At 39.5% G+C, this 26,027-nt stretch overlaps 1 protein-coding gene across 1 annotated transcript in view; it reads right to left on the reverse strand.

Annotated features, from left to right (window-relative positions):
* GUCY2F (guanylate cyclase 2F, retinal) overlaps positions 1-26,027 on the reverse strand; it is a 130,415-nt gene that overhangs the window by 65,507 nt on the left and 38,881 nt on the right. The window contains 2 exon segments of the mRNA XM_004379764.1: positions 10,704-10,793; positions 20,118-20,249. Coding sequence (XP_004379821.1) covers positions 10,704-10,793; positions 20,118-20,249 — 222 coding nt within the window.

The following is a 26,027-nucleotide window of genomic DNA, read 5'->3' on the forward strand; positions in this document are numbered from 1 at the left end:
GGTTGTTAACCAATGTCATAAAGCAGCATGTGTGTTACTGTTACATGAGAAACTATCTGTTCTGTAAGCCTTCACCTGAAGTACAATAAAATATTAAAAAAAAAAATAACTTTTAACATTCTATCATGAGGTTTGTAATATATGTGGAGGTAATATATATGTCAAAAATAGAACAAAGAATGGTAGGCAAGGTAAAAGAAACAACACTTCTGCAGGTTTCCTATATTTTAGATAAAGTAGTACAATATTAACTCTAAATAGATTATGATAAGTTAAAGATAGTATAGCAATTTCAAGAGCACCTAATAAAATTCTTGCAAGGAGGTATAGCTAAAAAGCCAATTAAAAAAAACCAGTTGTCATAAAGTTGATTGTGATGCATGGTGACCCCCGTGTGTGTCAGAGTAGAACTGTTCTCCATAGTTTCAATGGCTGACTTTTGAGAAGTAGATTGCCAGGTTTTTCTTCTAAAGTGCCTCTGGGTGGATTCAAACTGCCAATCTTTCAGTTAGCAGCTGAACACTTAACTGTTTATACCACCAAGGACTCCAAAAAGCCAATAGAAGAAGCAAATGGCTAAAGGAAGGCAGGAAAAGATGAACAAAAGAACAGACAAATAGATGAGACAAATAGAGAACAAATAGCAAAATAGAATACCAAAAATCCAACTATAAGTGCATTAAATGTAAATGGACCAAATACTCCAATTAGAAGACACAGATTGCAGAATAGAGAAAAAAAAGCAAGACCCAAATATATGCTGCCTAAAAGATATGAACATTAAATCCAAAGACACAAAGAGATTGAAAGTAAAATTATAGAAAGAAATAAACCGTGCAAAAACTAATCAGGGGAGTCACATCAGCAAAGATGGCAGAGTAGGGAATGCCAAAAGTCCATCTCTCCACAAAATTAAGAAACTGGCAAAAACTGTCAGAATCAACTTTCAGAACTCTGGAAACTAACAAAAAGCTTGCAGCAACCAAGGTAATGCTTAATCAAGAAAAAACAGCTAAAGAGAAATGTGGAATGGTTTGCCCTTGACCATACTTGGTTAGTGACCCCTAGATTTTGACCCTAATGACTCCTTATCTTTTGTTTCCCAATGCAGTGCTTTCTGCTTTAATTACAATTCTTCCTTTAGAAGTAGGTATAACCTAAAATTGAACCTTGAGTGATGGAAATAAAATTACAAAAAAAAAAAAAAAAAAGAAGAAGAAACAGCTAAACCTTGGAGAGAGCTTTGTGGTGTTTTAACTTACCCAGACCCACCCCCCCACTCTCCAGCTTGGCAGTGGCTTTGAAGACAACAGCCCATATTTCCACTACAGATACTGGTATCAGAGGCAGCAGAACAGTCTTTATTCTAAAAAAAATTGTGGTTGTTTATTTTGACCTGTCTGGTGGCTCTCTGGAGGATCTGCTCAAAGGGTTTGTCTTAACTATGAACTCTCCCAGTGCTAAGGTGCCTAACTGGGGGGATTACATCAAGAACATTTAAAGGCAAATGTATGAGTCAGTGCTGCCTGGGCAATGAATAGCAGTCAGTGCAAACAACATACTAACCAAAAAGCTTGGGAGGAAATACTGGGAAAAGAAATGATTTGGGGAATAAGGGCGTTGAAAATCCCCACATATTCCTGGGAATCTGAAGGCCACGTGCATGGCCAGGGCTAGGCAGATGCTCAGGAAACACATGAGAAACACCTAAGCTATCATCCTGGCTGACCTTCAGGCTCTGCACAAGCAGGAAGTAAAGGCTAAGGCATAATTGTCTGCCTTAATGAGTGTTCAAGGCACATCCCAACACACACAGAGAGCCCATCTGCAAAGAACGGGAGTTTTGTTTTGTTTTCTTCTGGGTGTTTAAGAAAATTTCTGTCCGATCACTAGTTGACCACAAAGCTAACAGAATAGAGGCATCAGTGGCCACACACAACAAAGAATACAGACTTCACAAAATTAGTTCAGGCATGTCACTAAACAAATAACAACTACTACAAAAAGTAGCAACAACAAACTTTGGGGTGAGAAGGAGAATACGATCTCTAGGGTTGCCACATAAAAATATTCAAAATGTCCAGTCTTCAACAAAAAATTATGAATCATGCAAAGAAACAAAGTATGGCCTGTACACAGAAAAAAAAGCAATCAATAGAAACTGTTTCTGAAGAAGCCAAGGCATTGGACTTACTAGACAAAGACTTTATATCAACTATTTTAAATGTATCAAAGAACTAAAGGGAACCATGTCCAAAGAACTAAAAGAAATCATGAAAATGATGTCTCATTAAATAGAGAATATAAAAAAAAATTATAAAAAGGAACCAAATAGAAATTCTGGAGTTGAAAAGTATAATAACTGAAATGAAAAACTTCTAAAGGGACTCAACAGCAGATATAAGCAAAGAGAAGAAAGAATCAGAGAACTTGAAGATAGGCCAATTGTGATTATTCAGTCTAAAGAGCAGAAAGAAAAAAAGAATGAAGAAAAATGAACACAGACTAAGAGACATATGGGACACCATCAAGCATACTAACATATGCATAATAGGAATCACAGAAAGCATAAACAGAAAGGGGTAGAAAGAATTTTTCAAGAAATAATGGCTGAAAACTTCCCAAATTTGAAAAACATTAATCTACACATCCAAGAAACTCAATGAACTCCAAGTAGGATAAACTAAAAAAGATCCATGCCAAGGCACATTATAACACTGTTGAAAGCTAAAGGCAAAGAGAGAATCTTGAAAGCAGCAAGAGAGAAGCAACTTGTCACATACAAGGGATCCTCAATAAAATAAACAGCTGATTTCTCATCAGAAACCATGGTGGCCAGAAGTCTGTCAGATGGTATGTTCAAAGTACTGGGGGTGGGGGGAGGGGGCATGTGGGAACTAAAATTTTCAACCAAGAATTCTATAGCCAGCACAACCATATACAAAAATTAACTCAATATAGATCGAAGACCTAAATGGAAGATCTGAAACTATAAAACTCTTAGAAGAAAACGTGAGTGTAAATCTTCATGACCTTGGATTAGGCAACAGTTTCTTAAATGACACCAAAATCATAAGGAACAAAAGAAAAAAAATAGATAAACGTATCTATATCAGTAATTGATCAAACAAAACAATAAATATGCAGTAAGATCTGATAAACAACAAAAATGCAGTAGGAATGCACAGGAGATCAGAATGACACTATCAACCATCTTGACCTAAATAATATTGATAGAACACCTAACAATTGTACAATATGCACTCTTTTAAATGCATGTGGAATGTTCACTGGGGATAGAATACATGCTGGGCCATAAAACAAGTCTCAATAAATTTCAAAAGATTAAAATTTAGAGAATGTGTTTTTTTATCACCTAACGTTAAATTAGAAATCTATTAAATATAATACTAGACAAGCCCCAAATATCTGATGGAGGATCTTGATTGATCTAGATTTCACAAAGTAAACACTTTGTTTCACAGCAACTACAGTTTCCCCCTCCTTGCATTCCTTAGAGAGAGAAAGAACCTAGCAGAATTAAGGGTTTCCCCAGAAGGAGGTCCAGGATGTTCTCCATCTGTCTTTCAAGGGGTACAGGGAGTATGGCAATCAATTCCAGATGATGGGAGCATGACACTGAGAGACACAGCCTGATTTTCCTACAAATATTTTGCAGAAGCTAAGACCCTAAAAGGTACTGGAAGTCATCAGTCCTTTGGCCTCCTGACTCCAACTATTTGCCTTTCAAGAATACCCATCCCATTGTGCACTGCTCCCTTCTATACCTGGCTCATCAAGATCTGCTTTCCAATGTCAACCCCAGCACCCAGTCCCAACATTTCAAGATCATGAAGGCAAATAAGTAGTCAAGGCAGTGCTGGACTCACAGTGATAGCACAGCCAGATGCACCTCCTACTTCATAGAAGCATTAGAAAGACATTAGGGCCTTCTACACGGTAAATTCTGGAAAACACTGGCCTTATTCATAAGGTTGGGTTATTTTCAGTGCACCTGACCACACAGGTGAAGGGGACACTTCAGAAGATGTCATAAGGATAATGGGAGCCAATTTTATCACTACTGGAGAAGGGAGTTACAAATATAGAAAAGGGAAAGGATAGAATGAATGCTGTTATGTTGGGCTGGAATTGGAGGTATCAGTATGAACTCATGGTTTTATATAGTTAAATAGATGGATTGATGGATAGGTAGGTAGGTAGGTAGATACATACATACATACTAACCAGTTGAATAAAATAAAATCTATACATCCATACTGATATAAATAAACAAATGAATAAATAAATAGGAGAGATGGGAAGGCTCTTCCTTATAGTAAAATGCCAACCAATAAGCGTAGAAGGGATGTTGAAATTAGAAAATCATCAATGGATGCTAAAATTAGTCTATAAAAGTTTGATGAAGAACAGGATATTTACATAGACTCAAAGTGTCTACCCGAAAATTGTGTATTAATTACAAAGGGAAAAAAACGGTAACTCTACAAAGGTCAGTTACTTTATAGAATGTCCCTCAATTTGGGTTTGTATGATATTCTTTGTGGTTAGATTTAGAGAACATTTGTCACTTCTGTTGTATTCCCGCCAAAGATGCATAACCTAAATCTAAAATCTTCAAAAATATCAAAGTGAAGAAAATCAAAGCAAGGCTGAGAAATTGTTACAGATTAAATGAGACTAAAGAGATACGACAGTCAGGTATAAAGTGTGAACCTGGATTGTAAACTAGCCTGGGTTGAAAAATTAGCTATAGTGGATATTATCAGGAACATTGATAAAATTAGAATATGGAGTAATTTAGATAACAGTATTGTATCAATGTTATATTTTGATTTTGATAATTATACTGTGGTTATGTCAAATAATATCCTTGTTTTTAGGAAACACACACTGAAGTAAAAGGGAATGATGTCTACAACTTACTCTCAGTTGGTTCAGAAAAAATAATCGACATAAATACATAAGTAGAGAGGAAATGAAAAGTAACCGGGCAAAATGTAAATAATTATTGAATCTGGGTAGGGTATACAGAAGTTCCTTGAATTATTTTTGCAGCTTTTCTGTAAGTTTGAAGTTATGCTGTTGTTGTTAGCTGCCATGGAGTTGGTTCCAACTCATAGGGATACCATGCACAAAAGAGCAAAACACTCTCCGGTCCTGCACCATCCTCACAATCATTGCTATGTTTGAACCTATTATTGCAGCTAATGCATGAATCCATCTCGTTGAGGGTCTTCCTCTTTTTCACTGACCCTCTACTTTACCAAGAATGACGTCCTTCCCCAGGGACTGGTCCCTCCTGATAACATGTCCAAAGTACATGAGACGAAGTCTCACCATCCTTGCTTCTAAAGAGCATTCTGGTTGTACTTCTTCCAAGACAGACCTGTTGGTTCTTTTGGCAGTCCATGGTATATTCAATATTCTTTGCTAACACCATATTTCGAATGCATCGATTCTTCTTCGTTCTTCCTTATTCATTGTCCAGCTTTTGCATGCATATGAGGTGATTGAAAATACCATGGCATGGGTCAGGCACACCTTAGTCTTCAAGGTGACATCTTCGCTTTTTAATACCTTAAAACCCTTTTGTGACCTGTGGGACATACAGTATCCCAAACAGTTTTTATGACTCTGGAGTTCTTTGGGAAGGAGGTAGCCTGGTTTTAACATGTTTAGCCTCAAGGTGGGTGCCTTTTGAAATGCGTGAAACTCGAGAACCCTGAGTTGGAGGCTCATTTTTGTGTAGATTGAACATTGTCTTAGGTGGTGCCTCCTGGATGCATGAATTTTCTAAACTTTTGACAAGTTTGCCTTTATTTCTGTGAGATAACCTTTTCACTATTTTCCCCAGTTGCTATGTTCTTGTGAGAATGTACTTATCATGAAAATAAGCTATTCTTAGTCTTCATTCAGTCACAGTGGCTATTTTCTCCTTGATGCCGTTCGTTCATTGTTTCCAGGTGTTACTGGCTCCCTGCTTTTCTAGCTTCTGAACAGTAAATAATGCCTTTGCAATAAGGAATAATGCATTGCAGTGGTACTTTCCAAGAGACTTGAACTCCTGTGTAAGTTTTTCTTACCCCGCACACAATCTTAGGGCCCAATCATTGCTTCCACGTGTAGCAGGTGGAATGCACCACTGTGAGCAGTTCTGCAATATTCCAGAACAGCTGTTTCTGCTTCTTAGCTGTTAGTACTTTTGTATTAATGAAGAATACATAGTAGTGGTAATTTTCCTAAGATATAAATTCCTCTAGTTTTATTTATTTGGCCTGTAAATACTGCTATTGCAGTAATGAAGAATGCATTGTAGTGGTAATATTCCTGAGATAAAAAATCCCTTGGATTTATTTATTTTGGCTATAAGTACTGCTTTTGCAGAAAAGAAGAATGCATTGTACCCTGTTTTGAAAAGTTTCATGAAAAATAATAAAACAGCTAAGAAGGAGACTAGAATAAAATATATGTGCAGCCATTGCCAGGTGCCTTCATGTTTAACCTCATGCTTTGCAAATTTTCAAGAAATAAAATTTTAAAAACCTGATTATATCCTTGACTCATATCGCCAGTATTTACTATATCCAGGATCCGCTGGGACAAATGTGATCCCACATAATAGGTGTCAAAATCCATAACTTATAACAAAAATTCTAAATTGGTCCTTTAATCAGCATGCTTTCATTAGTGAAAACACACAGTATCAACAAAAAATTCAAAGGAGAAATCTGGGTCATGAAATTTCAAACGTTTTTTTGCAGCAGAGACGCCCAATGCAATACATCATTTGATTTCTTGACTGCTGCTTCCAAGGGTGCTGGTTGTAGATCCAAGTAAAATGAAATCCTTAACAACTTCAATATTTTCTCCATGTATCGTGATGTTGCTTATTGGTCCAGTTGTGAGGATTTTTTGTTTTCTTTATGTTAAGGTGTAATCCATAATGAAGGCAGTAGTCTCTGATCTTCATCAGTAAGTGCTTCAAGTCCTCCTTACTTTCAGCAAGTAAAGTTGGGTTATCTGCATATTGCAGGTTGTTAATGAGTCTTCATCCAATCCTGATGCTGCCTTCTTCTTCATATAGTCCAACTTCTTGGATTATTTGCTCAGCATATAGATTGAATAAGTATGGTGAAAGTATACAACCCTAATGCACACTTTCCTGATTTTAAACCATGGAGTATTCCCTTGTTCTGTTCAAACGACTGCCTCTTGGTCTATTTACAGGATCCTCGTGAGCACAATTAAGTGTTCTGGAATTCCCATTCTTTGCAATGTTATCCATAATTTGTTATGATCCACACAGTCGAATGCCTTTGCAAAGTCAATAAAACACAGGTAAACATCTTTCTAGTATTCTCTGCTTTTAGGCAAGAACTTTCTGACATCAGCAATGATATTCCTCATTCCATGTCCTCTTCTGAATCTGGCTTAGATTTCTGGTGGTTCCCTGTTGATGTACTCCTGCAACCATTTTTGAATTATCTTCAGCATAATTTTACTTGTGTATGATATTAATGTTATTGTTTAATAATTTCTGCATTCCATTGGTTCACCTTTCTTTAGAATGGGCACAAACATGGATCTCTTCCAGTCAGTTGGCTAGGTAGCTGTCTTCCAAATTTCTTGGCATAGAGGAGTGAGCATTCCCAGTGTTGCATTTATTTGTTGAAACATTTTTATTGGTTTTCCGTCAATTCCTAGAGCCTTGTTTTTCGCCAGTGCCTTCAGTGCAGCTTGGACTTCTTCCTTCAGTACCATTGGTTCTTGGTCATATGTTACCTCCTGAAATGGTTGAATGTTGACCAGTTCTTTTCGGTGCAGTGACTCTGTGTATTCCTTCCATCTTCTTTTGATGCTTCCTGTGTCGTTTAATATTTTCCCCATAGAATCCTTCACTATTGCAACTCAAGGCTTGAATTTTTTCTTCAATTCTTTCAGCTTAAGAAATGCTGAGTGTGTTCTTCCCTTTTGATTTTGTATCTCCAGTTCTTTGCACATTTCATTATAATACTTTACATTGTCTTCTCGAGCCACCCTTTGAAATCTTCTGTTCATCTCTTTCACTTCATCTTTTTCTTCCATTCACTTTAGCTACTCGACATTCAAGAGCAAGTTTCAGAGTCTCTTCTGACATCCACTTTGGTCTTTTCTTTCTTTCCTGTCTTTTTAATGACCTTTTGCTTTCTTCATGTATGATCTCCTTGATGTCATCCCACAACTTGTCTGGTTTTCAGTCATTAGTGTTTAACACATCAAATCTATTTTTGAGATGGTCTCTACATTCAGGTAGGATATGCTCAAGGTCATACTTTGGCTCTTGTGGACTTGTTTTAATTTTCTTCAGTTTCCATTTTAACTTGCATGTAAGGAATTGATGGTCTGATCCTCATTTGGCCCCTGGCCTGGTTATGACTGATGGTTTTGAGTTTCTCCATTGCCTCTTTCCACAGATGTAGTTGATTTGATTCCTGTGTATTCCATCCAGTAAGGTCACGTGTATAGTCACTGTTTATGTTGTTGAAAAAAGGTATTTGCAATGAATAGGTCGTTGGTCTTGCAAAATTCTATCATGTGATCTCTGGTGTCCTTTCTATCACCAAGGCCATATTTTCCAACTACCAATCCTTCTTTGTTTCCAACTTTTGCATTTCAATCACCAGTAATTATCAATGCATCTTGATTGCATGTTTGATCAATTTCAGACTGCGAAAGTTGGTAAATATCTCCAATTTCTTCATCTTTGGCATTAGTGGTTGGTGCATAAATTTGAATAATACTTGTATTTACTGGTCTTCCTTGTAGGTGTGTGGTTATTATCTTATCACTGATGACATTTTACTTCAGGATAGATCTTGAAATGTTCTTTTTGATGATGAATGTGATGTCATTCCTCTTTAATTTGCTATTCCCGACATATGAGACCATGTGATTGTCCAGTTCGAAGTGGCCAATACCAGTCCATTTCAGCTCACTAATGCCTAGGATATTGACGTTTATGTGTTCCATTTCATTTTTGACGACTTCCAGTTTTCCTTGATTTATACTTTGTACATTCCACATCCCAATTACTAACAGACATTTGCAGCTGTTTCTCCTTATTTTAAGTCATGCCACATCAGCAAATGAAGGTCCTGAAAGCTTTACTCCACCTATGTCATCAAGGTCGACTCTACTTTGAAGAGGCAGCTCTTCCCCAAGTTGTATTTTGAGTGCCTTCCAACCTGGGGGGTTCATATCCTGGCACTGTATCAGACAATGTTCCACTGGCTATCCGTAAGGTTTTCACTGGCCAGTTTTCTCAGCAGTAGATCACCAGGTCTTTTTCCGAATTATAAGTTAGAAAAAAAAAAAAAAGTCATGGACCCACTCTACCTTGGGTCACTACTTCTCTGCTCATTTCCATACTTTAGTTTATTAGCTTCCTCAGGTTTGAGCTTGTTTTGGCTCTATACTTTGGATTCAGCTCTCTGTTTAGCACTGTGAATCATCAACCCACTGTCAGATTGTCTATTCTAGCCCTGACCTTGGTATCCCTTAGGGAGCCATCTCTCATTATTTTCCCTTGAGCTCCAGGCACCAAAACCACAGGTAATGGAAATCCCAAATCATTACATCACATCCTGACCACTGGGCATGGCCTGTCCCCCATGGGCCTCATCTCTTCCATTTCCTTTGTTTTCTCACTTGTACTGTCAGTTACCATTGAGTCTATTCTGACTCATGCTGACCCCATGTGTTGCAGAGTAGAACTGCACGCCACAGGGTTTTCAAGGCTGTGGCCTTTCGGAAGCAGATTGCCAGACCTTTCTTTTGAGGTGCTTCTGAGTTCAAACCACCAACCTTCTGCTTAGTAGTTGAGTGCTTAACCATTTGCACCACCCAGGGACTCTACTTGTTTGTTCTGTGCTCTGGACATAAAAGGTGTCTTCAGACTGTTGGACTGATTTGAACCTGGCTGCTTCATAAATATGGACAGAGCTATGATTATCTTCTAAAAATTTAACTCAAGAATCAGAAGGAACCAGAGACAGTCTCCACAAATCTTTTAAGGGCTCAAATTTCAAGGAGGAGCCACGATTTAATGGCTCAGGAGGTTATTTTCATTACCTGACTTATGTACATGCTGCTTTCTTAAATAATTCTTCCAAGGACTCTTGAGCGTAATTGGTGAGATTGAGGAAATAACCACTTTTCCTATGGAAATAGAAATTACCAGATTACTTTTCCAGGTCTGGCAACTGGGGATTTTGAATGATTCTTAGACATTTACTTAATAATAATCACAATAGCTACCATTTTACCAAGAAGTTATGTGCCAGGAAATGTGCAAGATGCTTTACATGTATTATCTCTTTCAATCCTCATTCCAAACCTAGGAAGTAGACATTAATATTCCCCTTTTACAAATAAGGAAACTAGGCTCAGAGAGTTTAGGTGACTTGCTCAAGGTCATCCAGCTCTTAAGTGGTAGAGCCCGGATTTGAACGCTTCATGTCTGTTTGACTACAAAGTTCGTATTTTTGCCTTTGCATTACATGGTTGTACAACACCAGTAGCAATCTTGCAGTTTCCCTGCATTAACTTATTAAGGGAGTTTTCCTAAACAGCTGGTGTTAGTTACTTTGAGGAAAAGATTAATTTTAGTGGGAATGTGTATATATGAGGATTTCTCATACCATTTCAAACACATCACTTGCACTTGATTTGATGGATTTAATGTCACCAAAATCTCCAGAGGGAAACTTTTTCAGCCACACCCAGTCACCCTAGAAAGAAAAGGTGGAGAATAGTGATGAGACTTAGTTGTCAGCAGCTTAAGAACAATGTCCCTTCCACATGGAGGGTGTATAGTTAGACTATCAACCCAAACAGGCTTCTTTCCTCTTCTCCCAACCTCCACCCCATGGACATTCTGTATTCTGAGAAAAAAAGTATACTCTCAGCTAACACACAGAGCAGTTAAGGTTAAAAATTCCAATTAGCTCAAGACAGGGAAACAATTGCAGGTATACAGATCCCAGAAAAGTAACGATAGCACTCTCTGCAGCGCCTCCCTTAACTCACTGCAGAAACCACTAGGTCATTTCACTTATTCACAGCTAAGTGATGTAACACCAGGTTCCCTGCGATTAATGCTGATGGTTGGTGGTTGCAATTCCCACTGCCTTGAGGCGTCTGTGGTTGGAGATGTAGGGTGGGAAATGTAGTGCAGCAAATGTTTCCTGCATTTACCTTGATCCATTTTTCTCTTGTGGGACAGGCCATTTTGGGGGACTCATGCTTTAATCATAAATCGATTGGTTTAGATGTAGACTAAAGATTTTTTTATTTTGACGCACAAATATACTACCATAGTAATATGAGTCATCTACACGGTTTCAAAAGTCTCTTTCTAACTGTTTAAGTTCCAAGCAGCTATTTCTAAGGCTGTTATCAAGTTAAAAACAACAATTATTTTAATCGTCTTCACTTTAACACCAGTGCCTGATAGATAATCTTCTTTGACGTGCATAGCCTCAAGGATTCATCACTCATCAAGCCCTATTTAGTTTCTGTCCAACCCAAACTTTCAAAAAAAGCAATACAAATATAGATTCCTTTTTCTCTGTAATAATAGTAATGCCTTACATTTGCACAGTGCTCTCTACACTTCAAAGTGCTTTCACATCTATTATCTATAGCCTAGAGACTCCATTTCAGGCTGCACCAATTTGTCATCAAGTAGAGATAATAAAGCAAAGAGCTCTGTGCAGTCAAATTCCGAGAATAAGAGTGTAGCCCTTCTCTTAGTAAGGAATATATCCAGCTGTAGCACTGCATCTGGAAATCTGCCAGAGGGAAAGGCTAATGGGAACTGCAGGCATCTGAGTTACTCGCCAGCATTTTGTGTTTAGGGAGCATCTTCTAGCCAAGGAGCTTGAAGTCTTTTAACTAGCAGTGGCTCTCAGAGGCCTTCAGCTACTGAACAAAACTGCACCAGCCAGGCTCGATGCCCACAGAGCTCAGAAGGGTAGTCAAGGTTCAGCGCCTGCCCGCAGCAGAGTTGCCAAAATGCCAAACTCTGACTTCCCAGTCTCTTGCCCAACAAGTCTCCAAGCATGGCCCTGGACCAGCTGCATGAGCATCACCTGGGAACTGGTTAGAAATGCAAATTCTCTGGCCTCATCCCAGACCTACTGAATCAGAAATTCTGGAGCAGGAGCATAGCAATCTGTTTTAACAAGCCCTCCAAATGATTCTGATGGATGCTCAAGTTTGAGAACCACTGTCCTAGCCTCTTCCTTTTCCTCATTTCTGTGATACTCCCCTCTCTATGGATCTTTCACCAAGTTTTTCTCATCAAAATCTGCTCTCAGCCAAGGATCTAAAACTCATTCATAAAGTGTTTGAGTGCCTGATACCAGCTTGAACCTTTAGCCTTCAGAGGACTTTGCCCCTTAGAGGGATTAAAGGCTAAGGCTTAAACGGAAAGAATAAAATTCTAACTGGGAATTTACATCAGCCAATGTGTGGCATATACTGGTGGACAAAAAGGCCTTCCCGACACTCTTGCAATTATATTGCTCAGCCTGTGGTCTGCTAGCCACTATAGCACCTTTGCACTAATTAAAAAAGTGTGCTCTCCCTCAAGTAAACATTTCTTTTTTTAATTATGTGAGAGTATGTTATTGCACAACCTGTGGCAGCCCGATGATGGCAAGCAGCAGCCCTGGGTCTATACATATACATGCATGTACCTAGCCATCCCCCAGACACCAGGGAACACATTCCACTAGCAGCACAGATACTATGCACCCAACCAAAACTTGACTGCCAGGTGAGACCACTTTGTCAGGTTTGGAGTCAAGCTATAGGGGTAGGGGTGGGAGGTTGGAATTGGGCCTCCAAGAACACTAGGCAGAAGAGAGAAGCCACCTCCAAGAACTCCTGGGGTGTGGTCGGGATAGCGCATAGCCAGGTGCATGTGTCTCCCAGTGATTGTGCATGGGCAGGTGTGCTGGTTTCAGTGTATAAATGATAAGGCTCCATTTCCCATGATCCAGGCCTAGGCTGGGAAGCCCAGAATCTCTGCGCCAACTCATGTACCACTCTCATATAAGTTAGAATGGCTACAGTGTGAATAATATCCTCTTAGATGTGGTGCCCTTGTGCAGTGCACACCTGAACATCAGTATTGGCAGCCCTGCCTCTGCCTATACCTGACTAATACCGTCAAGGGTGGACTATCCAATAAGAAAGGTAAGCACGGTGCTTACTTTGCTTACCAGATCATCTGTAGTGAACAATTTCACATTTTTTCACCACATCAGAGATTCTGCTTCTAGGTATGGCTGGCATCTGTCTCTCTCCCAGCTCCACAGCACCTTCCTATAGAATCAAAGTGTCTTTTCAAATTTACAATCCTTGACAGGGGTGGATGACCCAGTAAGCAAGGTAAGCATGGGCTTACTTGTGCTTAATTACTAATCTGTAGTGAACAATTTCATGTGTGAAATCACTACAGATTAGTAAGTAAGCACAAGTAAACCTGTGCTTACCTTACTTATTGGATAATCCACCCCTGGGTACCTTCTTCCTGGAGTCAGCCCTATTTCAAACATGGGTTAGCCTTCTGTCTAGCTTCTTAACTTCCAGTGATAGCTACACAGAACTTTTCCCTGCCAAATCACCAAATTTGAGAGCTCAAAAGGGTAATAGGCATCCCTATTCTAAGCTCCCCCACCCACCCAGCGTGACTGTCAGTTTGTCATACTCTGGGGGCTTGTGTGTTGCTGTGATGCTGGAAGCTATTCAAATAGCAGCAGGGTCACCCATGGCAGACAGGTTCCAGCTGAGCTTCCAGACTAAGACAGACTAGGAAGAAGGACCCGGCAGTCTACTTCTGAAAAGAATTATCTAGTGAAAACTTTTTGAACAGCAGCGGAACATTGTCTGATATAGTGCCGGAAGATGAGCCCCTCAAGTTGGAAGGTGCTCAAATACGACTGGGGAAGAGCTGCCTCCTGAAAGTAGAGTCAACCTTAATGACGTGGATGGAGTCAAGTTTCAGGACCTACATTTGCTGATGTGGCATGACTCAAAATGAGAAGAAACAGCTGCAAACATCCAATAATAATTGAAACGTGGAATGCACAAAGTATGAATCTAGGAAAATTGGAAATCATCAAAAATGGAATGGAACACATAAACATAGATATCCTAGGCATTAGTGAGCTGAAATGGACTGGTACTGGCCATTTTGAATGGGACAATAATATGGTCTACTATGCCGGGAATGACAACTTGAAGAGGGATGGCATTGCATTCACCATCAAAAAGAACATTCCAAGATATATCCTGAAGTACAATGCTGTCAGTGATAGGATAATATCCATACGCCTACAAGGAAGACCAGTTAATATGACTATTATTCAAATTTCTGCTCCAACCGCTAATGCCAAAGATGAAGAAATTGAAGATTTTTACCAACTTATGCAGTCTGAAATTGATCAAACATGCAATCGGGATGCATTGATAATTACGGGTGATTGGAATGTGAAAGTTGGTGACGAAGAAGAAGGATCAATAGTTGGAAAATATGGCCTTGGTGATAGTAACGATGTTGGAGACTGCATGATAGAATTTTGCAAGACCAATAACCTATTCACTGCAAATACCTTTACTCAACAACATAAACACTGACTGTACATGTGGACCTCGCCAGATGGAATACACAGGAATCAAATCGACTACATCTGTGGGAAGAGACTATGGAAAAGCTCAATATCATCAGTCAGAAGAAGGCCGGGGCCAACTGTGGAATAGACCATCAATTACTCATATGCAAGATCAAGTTGAAGCCAAAGAAAATTAGAACAAGTCCACAGAACCAAAGTACAACCTTGAGTATATCTCACCTGAATTTAGAGACCATCTCAAGAATAGATTTGACGTGTTGAACACTGATGACTGAAGACCAGATGAGTTGTGGAATGACATCAAGGACATCATACATGAAGAAAGCAAGAGGTCATTAAAAAGACAGGGAAGAAAGAAAAGGCCAAAATGAGTGTCAGAAAAGACTCTGAAACTTGCTCTTGAATGTAGAGTAGCTAAAGCAAATGGAAGAAACGACGAAGTAAAAGAGACGAACAGAAGATTTCAAAGGGTGGCTCGAGAAGACAAAGTAAAGTATTATAATGACAAATGCAAAGACCTGAAATTGGAAAACCAAAAGGGAAGAACACGCTTGGCATTTCTCAAGCTGAAAGAACTGAAGAAAAAATTCAAGCCTTTAGTTGCAATAGTGAAGGATTCTATGGGAAAAATATTAAACAATGCAGAAAGCATCAAAAGAAGATGAAAGGAATACACAGAGTCACTATACCAAAAAGAATTGGTCAACGTTCAACCATTTCAGGAGGCAGCATATGATCAAGAACCGATGGTACTGAAGGAAGAGGTCCAAGCTGCACTGAAGGCATTGACGAAAAACCAAGCTCCAGGAATTAACAGAATACCAGTTGAGATGTTTCAACAAATGGATGCAGCACTGTAAGTGCTCACTCGTCTATGCCAAGAAATTTGGGAGACAGCTACCTGGCCAATCGACTGGAAGAGATCCATATTTATGCCTATACCAAAGAAAGGTGATCCAACTGAATGCAGAAATTATCAAACAATATCATCAATATCACACGCAAGTAAAATTTTGCTGAATATCATTCAAAAGTGGCTGCAGCAGTACACCGACAGGCAACTGCCAGAAATTCAAGCCAGTTTCAGAAGAGGATATGGAAAGAGAGATATTATTGCTGATGTCAGGTGGATCATGGCTGAAAGCAGAGAATACCAGAAAGATGTTTACCTGTGTTTTATTGACTATGCTAAGGCATCTGAGTGTGTGGATCATAACAAATTATGGATAACACTGTTGAAGAACAGGAATTCCAGAACACTTATTTGTGCTCATGAGGAACCTGTACTTAGACCAAGAAAGAGTCGTTCAAACAGAACAAGAGAATACTGCATGGTTTAAAGTAGGAAAGGTGTGTGTCAGGGTTGTATCCTTTCACTATACTTATCCAATCTGAATGCTGAGCAAATAATCTGAGAAATTGGACTATATGAAGAACAGGGCATCAGGATAGGAGAAAGACTCATTAACAACCTGTGTTATGCAGATGATACAACCTTGCTCGCTGAAAGTGAAGAGGACTTGAAGCACTTACTGATGAAGATCAAAGACCACAGCCTTCATTACGGATTACACCTCAACAGAAAGAAAACAAAAATCCTCACAACTGGACCAATAAGCAACATCATGATAAATGGAGACAAGATTGAAGTTGTCAAGGATTTCATTTTGCTTGAATCCACAGTCAACACTCATGCAAGCAGCAGTCACGAAATCAAACGACACACTGCATTCGGCAAATCTGCTGCAAAGACTTCTTTAAAGTGTTAAAAAGCAAAGATGTCACTTTAAGGACTAAGGTGCACCTGACCCAAGCCATGGTATTTTCAATCGCCTCATGTACATGTGAAAGCTGGACAATGAATACGGAAGACCAAAGAAGAACTGATGCCTTTGAATTATGGTGTTGGCGAAGAATATTGAATATACCATGGACTGCCAGAAGAATGAACAAATCTGTCTCGGAAGAAGGACAGCCAGAATGCTCCTTAGAAGCAAGAGTGGCGAGACTATGTCTCACATACTTTTGACATGTTATCAGGAGGGATCAGTCCCTGGAGAAGGACATCATGCTTGGTAAAGTAGAGGGTCAGCGAAAAAGAGGAAGACTCTCAACGAGATGGATTGACATGGTGGCTGCAACAGTGGGCTCAAGCATAATGATTGTGAGGATGGTGCAGGACTGGGTAGTGTTTCGTTCTGTTGTACATAGGATCACTATGAGTCAGAACTGACTCAATGGCACCTAACAACAACAGTCCAAGCCCTTCACATGTTGTTAAAGAAACTGAAGCCTAAAGAGATTAAGTGACTTGCCCAAGGTCAGAAAGCTAGGTAGTAACAAACTCAGGACTTGATCCAAGGTCTTTCCGCTCCTACTTTGTTTCTTTCCCCTCACTGGGTTCTTTTTGGTTTGCGGAATGTGTGTGTTATTTCTTTTAAGATTTGGATAATTCTCACAAACTTTATAAGCATTTTTGTATTTAGTCTATGTGCATCCTACTTCATGAATAATAAGGAACAGGGAGAACATGGGCAGGTTTTATCTTCACTACACATGCATTATTTGTTTTGTTTTTCTTTTAAGAGAGAGAATGATAAAATACTTCACTCATCACTCACTTTTTAATTAAGAGGAAGAAACATCAAACTCTATTCACTGAAGTTTTTAAAAGTAATTTAAAGTCCATCGGTTTTGCATTAAGGCCATGGTGAATTGACTAAAAGTCAAGAGAACAGGGTCCTAGAACTGACTGGCTCTGCCTCAAACTCAAGGCTGGCCTTAGGGCAGCTTCTTCACTCAGCTTGAGCTTCATTTTCCTCACTGATAGAGTTGGACTCACTAGATGATGTCTTAGGTCCTTTCTAGCTCTTACAATTTATGATTCTGTGATGAAAGAGAAGATGGTTTGTGGGAGGGAGAGGGGTAGAGAGAGAGCTATGAGGGATATAGAAAAAGGTAGGAGAACGGAAAACATTTTCTGGGAAAGGGAGAGGAATGGGGTGGCATGCAGGGAGAGAGAGAGAAAGGTGAGACAAAGAGGAAAACAAGGAGAGGCAGAGAGGCAGAAAGAGTCAGAAAATGAAGAAGAACAATTAGGTCAGTGGGTTCTCACTGGGTGTGTCAGGCTCATGCTGCTCCCCACCTCATTCCCTTTCGCTTCGGACTGTGGCTATTAGAGCAGATCATGATGAGCTCCCACTGCATCTGCCATTCACAGCTCTTTCTGCCTGGTAGTCAGCTCATCTGGCTTTCCTTTCACATTTCAAAGAGTGTCTATGAAATAAGGGATGAGTTTCCTGTACAATTCCAAAGGTTATGCATCTGTGTGTACAAAGTGTGAATTGTGTCAGTGTAGTGCAATGTTATGGCACATCTTGGAGAAGCCCGTCCTTTGTTGTTAGGTGTCTGCTAATCCAGGTACATGATCTGAGACTTCCAGATCTTCCAATATCAATTCTTACTAAAATTTGATTTATTTTAAATAGAAACTAGATGGTGAATCTTCTTTAAAACACTCCTAGTAGAGGATCATTTCAGGAGGCCCACTGGGCCTCTTTGTTTGATCTGTTGATTCAGTTGACTTAAGCTGCCCGCCAGAATCCTCTTCAGCTCTAGCCAGGCAGTTTTCTAGCCTCAGCTGTCTTACTTCACATCCTGCCATCAACCTAATCCTGACTGTATTATTCTCACTAACACCTTCCTTTTGCGCAGATAAAGGCCCCCTTTGGCCTATGCGGTTCAGAACTACTCATGATCTGATGGACCAACAGTCATTCTGGGAACTAACTTAACTCTCTGTCTCCTTACCAAACGAGGAATTATCTGACAGATTCTTAAAGGCCAGTTAGATACAGATGTTTATTTTCCCCTTCTTGATTCTACACTATACCCTTCCAACCCCACCAAATAAAACCACAATTTAACAAAAAAATTCTTCCACAGAATCGGAGAACTATGGCATATCCAAGCCAGAAGAGGCTTTAGAGATCTCTTAGTCCAATAATTCTCAACCCTGGCTACACATATAGAGGAACTTTAAAATATATACCAATGCCTGGGCCCCACCTCATACCAACTGAATCAGAGGTGCTAGAGGTGTTGGGCCTGGGTGTGGGTGTTTTTTTGTTTGTTTCCCAAGGAGATTCTAATGTGCAGACAGGATAGAGAACCACTGCTTAGTTCAACACCTCATTTTACAAATTAAAAACAAAATAAAACAAAACAAGGAGATGCCTAGGTTTTCGAGATTTCCTTCAGAATCTTAGAGGTATCAATACATCTGTAAAGCTGTCAGCTCAGTCCATTTGGCATTCAAGAGCTATCTGATTACCTTGTCTTTGGTCTTTCAGAGACTAAAGCTGCCAGTTCCCCAATACCTCAAGTTTATATTTGAAGCAAATCTTCTCTCTGATTAAATTAAGTCCAAGGCAAGATGCAGAGGTTTCCTGTCACTAATTTAAGTCAAAGCACTCAGGTACACTGGGCAAATATATGACATGCCAATCTTGGTGTTATAGTCCGCTGTCAATTATTTACACAATGGAGGAGAGCATTAACCTATAAAGTCCAAACTACTAGACAATCCAAAAACCCATTCCTGCTCTGTTTTTTATTTTCTTTGTAGTTGCTGTTGAAGTTGAGAGTGTTTGCTGCTCTTGGGAGCATCTTCAAACAAAACAAGGAAACCACACTGGGAAGGCCTCACTTAGGAGGCACAGAGAGACAGTCTAGATTCCCTTTTACCCCCTGCTTAACACTTTCCTGCTGAGAAGAAATAGTTCATCTCTTCAACTGATGCAAAATTTGTTCTGGTTGCCAAATTCCAGTATCTTAGAACAAGGAGTCAGGGGGTGGCCTCTTAAACTTAAAAGACAGAAAGTTAAGCGAAATAAAAAGCATTTCTAGTTCACACAGCAGAAAGTAACCTGTAGTGAGACTGAGAAAAGAAATAAGTGAATAATTTTCAAAATGTTCAATAATACCAGAGGATAACAGGAATAGGAAGAACAACTAGAATTTGAAGGGAATGGGAAACCCTACCCTGCACAAACATGTCTCTAGACATTTCACCACAAACAATTGACACAGAGAGTCATTTCTTCTATTTTTATATCTATATATTCTGGAATGGGTGACAGAAGTGTTTAGGTCTCAAGGTTTTTTTTCTTTTCACATGCATAGTAAATACATGGAGCTGAAAGATCAACGAGGTTATAAGTAAGTAGATTAGTTCCTGAGGAAAATCATTGTCAAAAATGTCAAACAAACAAGTCCATAAGTAGATACAGACAAGAAACTGGAAAGACTTGCCAAAAACCTCAATATTTTTCTCCAAGACTAATTCCTAAGTCACTGCCTTGTTTTAAAACCCAAGAAGTCTACAGATTCGATAGCTGTTGGATATCCTACCTCATAAATCGCTATGTTGGAGTTTTCATATGTAGCTGGAGTTAGACTCCCCGAAGAAAAGGAGAGCCTTGGGGACCTCCCACTTTGGACCTCTGAGGTGATCTGGAAGCTTACACTGGCACGACTTCCTCTCTATGAAAAGATGAGGAAATAAAGGTTATGAACAAAATTCTCTTGATTTAGAACAGATCATTGAGCTATGGTATAAATACTGTGTTTATCTGTTTATTTTTTTATTTTTTATTCCTAAGAAAGTAACTATAAGAGTTGAATCCTATAAACATGAGATTGATTAATTTTCCCTATTCCCCGGTACTCTTTTTTTTTTTTTTTAAGGTCAGAGTTGGTACCTTCTTTTGCCTTCATATACCGCACACACACAAACACACACGCACACATACACACGAAGTGAAGGTTTCCAGGTGCTTCTATTTGCTAGAGAAGTTTAGAATTATAGACTTGGGCAGTAAGAAAGATTATCAGTCATAATCCAGTCTGAGACCCTCATTTTAGAGACAAGAAACTGAGACCAGAAAGGTGAAATGAGTTTCCCAGTATCATACAGCTAGTTAATTATTTAGTTACAAGAAGAGTTGTTTATAAAAATCTAATATTTTGGAAAAAAAATCTATAGCAGAACTAGGACAGAGTCCCAACTTCCTTACTCTTAGACCTGGCTCTTTTCATTTTTACCATTCTGAATGGCATCCTTCTTTGTGCTTGCAAGATTAATGGCAGAAGGTATCCCAGAAAGCAATAAGATGGGAGACAGTGAGTGGATCATCTGCCCATGATTTATGAGTCTGTTGCTTAAATAGGCCAAATTCTCTATTCTTCGATTTGCTAACTTGTACCTGTAGTCTGGTAAGAGAAGGCTGGGGACTGCACAGTTGAATGACAAGAGGAAGAATTATCTGCAATCTGAGTTAACCTTTAAAAATTGGACTTCTTTATCTTCACATGAACCAGCAGACTTATTTCACATGAAGAAATAATAAATCAACAGGTTCCTCATATTCTTCCCCATGTCTCCAAATGTGCCTTTCTTAGAATTATAGCAATTCAAAGCTAGCAGTTACATCTGGTATCGTCTAGTCTAGCCCTAAGAAGCTCTGGTGGTCCGATGGTTAAGAGCTTGGCTGATAAATGAATGGGGAGTAGTTTGAACCCACCAGTTGCTTCGAATGAGAGAGACCTGACAATCTGCTCCTGTAAAGATTAACCTGTTTCCATTGAGTTGATTCCAACTCATAGAGAGCCTACAGGACAGAGTAGAACTGCCCCATAGGGTTTCCAAGGCTGTAAATCTTTCCGGAAGCAGATCACCACATCTTTCTCCTGCAGAGAGGCTGGTGGATTCAAACCACTGACCTTTCAGTTAGTAGTCAAGCACTTAACCACTGTACTACCAGGGCTCCTCCATAAAGATTACAGCCTAGAAAACCCTATAGGATATTTCTATTCTGTTTACATGGGGTCAAAGCCTAGAAAACACTATGAGGAAGTTCTACTCTGTATATGGGGTTGCGAAGAGTCAAAATCAACTCGATGGCACCTAATGACAACAACAACAGTCCAGCCTTTAACTCTGACACTCTCATTTCCCAATGAGGAAACAGAGACCTAGAAAGGGATATAGGCGCTGGCATAAGAATCTAGGTGTTATAGAGAGCAGAGCCAACCTGATGCTATAGACAGAAGTACCACGCCATCCTTTCTCAGCAAAGACCTGAAAAACTAAGTAAAACAGAGACAAACATCAAATCCTGGAACCCTAAGCGTCAAATGAAAAGATAAAGAACTCGACCAAGCACTGAATGGAATAAGAAACTGACAGAGAACAGAGAGCTAGGAGAGTTATGAGTGGAGGTCCCCTATCAGTTACCGCAGCATGGATCCACCATCCTGGACTCCTGTAGGAGACTGGCAGACAGGGAGTACGGGAAAGCAGATTCACGGAGCTCCCAGCAGGAGACAGAGCACCTGGTAATCAGAGAGACACGCCTTCCCAACCCCCACCCCAACTCCCCCTGCTTGACATTTGCAACTTCCAGGCTGACTGATCCACGGCTTCCCAGTGGGTTGATTCCCAGCTTCCTGGCAGGTTGATTCCCGGCTTCCCAGAGGACCAATTTGCGGCTTCCCAGCAGGCCGACTCGCTGCTTCTTGGTGGGCTGATTTCCGGCTTCCCGGAGGACTGATTCGCTGCCTTCCCAGTGGGCTTATCTGCTGCTTCGCAGTGGAGTGACTGCGGCTTGGAAGCACTGGTTCCATGCCTCACCGATTTGCCCCACTCACACCGACCGGCTTAATCACTGCCATCTCTTTGTTGTTGGTGTTCTTTTTTTTGGCCTTTTTCCGTTTCTTCCCTGACCCTCACCTCCTCGCCCTCCTTTCTCTAGAACACCTCACTCCATGTGGCATCCTTGATTCTTCTTGACAGGCTGTGAAGCTCAGCTTAGCTGGGGAACTGCTTCCCCAGTCCACACGGCCATAGCTGGTGGGATCCCCAGAGGCCTTCTTCTTCTTCTTCTTTTTGTTTGTTTGTTTTCTCTTTCTTTTTTCCTTATTATCTTTCTTCATTTCTCGGTTTCTCATCTCTTTCTACTTACCTTCTTTTCCTGTCTCCTGAATACCTGGTGCTGTGTATCATCTGCACCCCTTCTAGCCAGGCTGTACTGCATGGCTTGGAAGCCACTTCCCCAGCCTGCCTGCACAGCTGTGCCAATGGGATCCCTGGGGGCATTTTAAAAAAAATTTTCTTTCTTTATTTTTGTTCTTTTATTTTTTTATTATTACATTTTATTTGTGTTTTTCTTCATTTCTCGGTTTCTTATCTTTCCACTTCAACAGCAAGCTCCCTCTGCACTTTTTTTTGCCCCTGTTTCTCTCTCCTCTATCTCTTCTTTTCCATACCCAGCCTAGCTCCACACATCACAACCTCCCCTTCCCACCCCCGACCCCTGCCTATCTGCACCGTGTGCTGAATATTGGACTCCCGAGCAGCACAGGCAAGAACTACTGGAACCTGCCCTGCACTGGCCACCGGCTCACCTTGTCAGGCACAGTACGTGCCACAAACAACGAATTTCAGCCCCTCCCCTTCAGCTGGACCTGCCCTGCTGCACCATAGCTGAGCGACTGGCCCTGCCCATTGGACAAGGAGATGAAAAATATCCTGTCCACAGAGGAGCAAAAAGCAAAGAACGCATAGCCTGCCGGCTCAGACATACCCTAATAAAACAAAAACGCAGGACAAAACAAACAAATCTACAATCAATAAATGAAGAAAATAACTACTGAATGTCCCAAAGACAGCAGACAATATCAAAACATATAAAAAAAAAAAACAGGACAGGATGGTTCCAGTAAGCATCCAAAATAAAACACCAGATGATTTTCCAGTAGAAGAAGAGGAAATAGAACTACCTGATAGGGAATTCAAATCTCTAATATTCAGAGCTATTCAAGAGTTGAGGCAAAAAGCAGACAAAGATGAGGATAAAACAGACAAATTCATGGAAAAGGCAGACAATTTCATGGAAAATATACACAAAAAATGGAAGAATTCAGGAAAATAATACAGAACAAAATGCTAAAATAAATTCACAACTAGAAATCATACAAAAACAACAGTTAGAAATCCAAAAGATGAACAACAAGATTTCAGAAATGGACAGTGTCATAGAAGGCCTGAGGGACAGGTTTGAAACAGTGGAAGACAGGACCAGTGAAATTGAAGACAGACACCTGGATACAACTTTGTTTGGAAAAAAATCAGAAAAAAAGAACAAAGAAAAATGAAGAAACCCTGAGAATTATGTGGAATACAATCAAAAGCAAAAATTTGCTAGTGATCAGAGTTCCAGAACAGGGGGAGAAAATGGAAAACACAGAGAGGATCATTGAAGATTTGCTGACTGAAAACTTCCCTAATGTCATAAAATGTGAAAAGCTGACCATCCAAGAAGTTCAATGAACCTCATATAGGATAGACCCCAAAAGAAAATTACCAAGGCATATCATAATCACACTTGCTAAAACCAAACACAAAGAATCCTGAGAGCAGCTCGAGAAAAACAAAGTCACATACAAAGGTGAAACAATAAGACTAAGCTCTGATTACTCAGCAGAAACCATGCAGGCAAGAAGGCAACAGGACGACGTATATAAAACCTTGAAAGAAAAAAAATTGCCAACCAAGAATAATATATCCTGCAAAACTCTCATTCAAATATGATGGTGAAATTAGGACATTTCCAGATAAAAAGAAGCTAAGGGAATATGTAAAAAACAAATCAAACTTACAAGAATTATTAAACGGAGTCCTTCAGTTTGAAAACAAACAACATCAGACGACAGCCTGAATCTAGGACACAAGATAGCACCAGCCAGATACCAACCTAGGAAATGAACTCTTGAGGACTATTCAAAACCAAAAGATTTACACAAAGGAACCAGAGAGGTTAATCTGCAAATTACAACAACATCAGAATAATAAAAGGGGGAATAAACAGTGTAGGTATAGAACTTTCTAATGGAGAGGAAGGAAAGGTGATACCAAGTAATAATAGACTGGTTCAAACTTAGGAAAATAAGGGTAAATTTCAAGGTAACCACAAAGAAAGTTAACAAATCAACTCATCAAAATAAAGAAGAAAAACAAAGTCTCAGTAAAAACAAAATCTAGAAAGAAAAAAAAAGAAATGGAAAAAATATCCACAGACAAAGGGAATTCAGCACAGGAGAGTAAGAGGAACAAAGAAATCGTCACCACCACAAAAAAAGCACTACAAAAATGACAACAATAAACTCACAACTATCAATAATTACACTGAACGTAAATGACCTAAATGCACTCATAAAGAGATGGAGAGTGACGGAATGGGTAAAAAAACCAGGATCCATCAATATGCTGTCTACAAGAGACACACCTTAGAAACAAAGACATAAGTTTATTAAAAATCAAAGCAATAGCCACCAAAAAAGAGCAAGAATGACAATACTAATCTCAGACAAAATAGACTTTAAAACAAAATCCACCATAAAAGACAAAGAACAGCACTATATCATGATTAAAGGGATGATCCAGCATGAACACATAACCATAATAAATATCTACATGTCCAATGACAGGGCTCCAAAATACATACAACAAATTTTAACAGCACTGAAAAGGGAAATTGACAGTTCCACTCTGATAGTAGGAGACTACAACACACCACTCTCGGTAAAGGACAGAACATCTGAAAGAAACTCAGCAAAGATACAGAAGATCTAAAGGGCACAATCAGCCAACTTGACCTCATAGACATATATAGAACACTGCACCCAACTGCTGCAAGGTACACATTCTTTTCCAACACACATGGAACGTTCTCCAGAATAGACGACATATTATGCCACAAAGCAACACTCAATGAAATCCAAAACACTGAAATAATACAAAGTATCTTATCTGATCACAACGCCATCAAGGTAGAAATTAACAACAGGAAGAGCAAGGAAAAAAATCAAATATATGGAAACTAAATAACATCCTGCTTAAAAACCACTGGGTAATAGAAGAAATCAAAGATGGAATAAAAAAATTCCTAGAATAGAGAATAGAAAAACAATAGAAAGAATTAACAAAACCAAAAGTTGGTTCTATGAAAGGATAAACAAAATCGACAAACCACTAGCCAAATTGACAAAAGAAAAACAGGAGAGGATGCAAATAACCCAAATAGGAAATGAAATGGAGGACATTACAACAGGCCCAACTGAAATAAAAAGGATCATTACAGAGTATTATGAAAAACTATACTCCAACAAATTTGAAAATCTAGAGGAAAGGGACAAATTTCTAGAAACACACTACCTACCCAAACTATCACAAATTGATGTTAAAAATCTGAACAGACCCAT

This window comes from Trichechus manatus, unplaced genomic scaffold (genome assembly GCF_000243295.1).
Source record: "Trichechus manatus latirostris isolate Lorelei unplaced genomic scaffold, TriManLat1.0 scaffold00068, whole genome shotgun sequence".
Taxonomy (NCBI): Eukaryota; Metazoa; Chordata; class Mammalia; order Sirenia; family Trichechidae; genus Trichechus; species Trichechus manatus.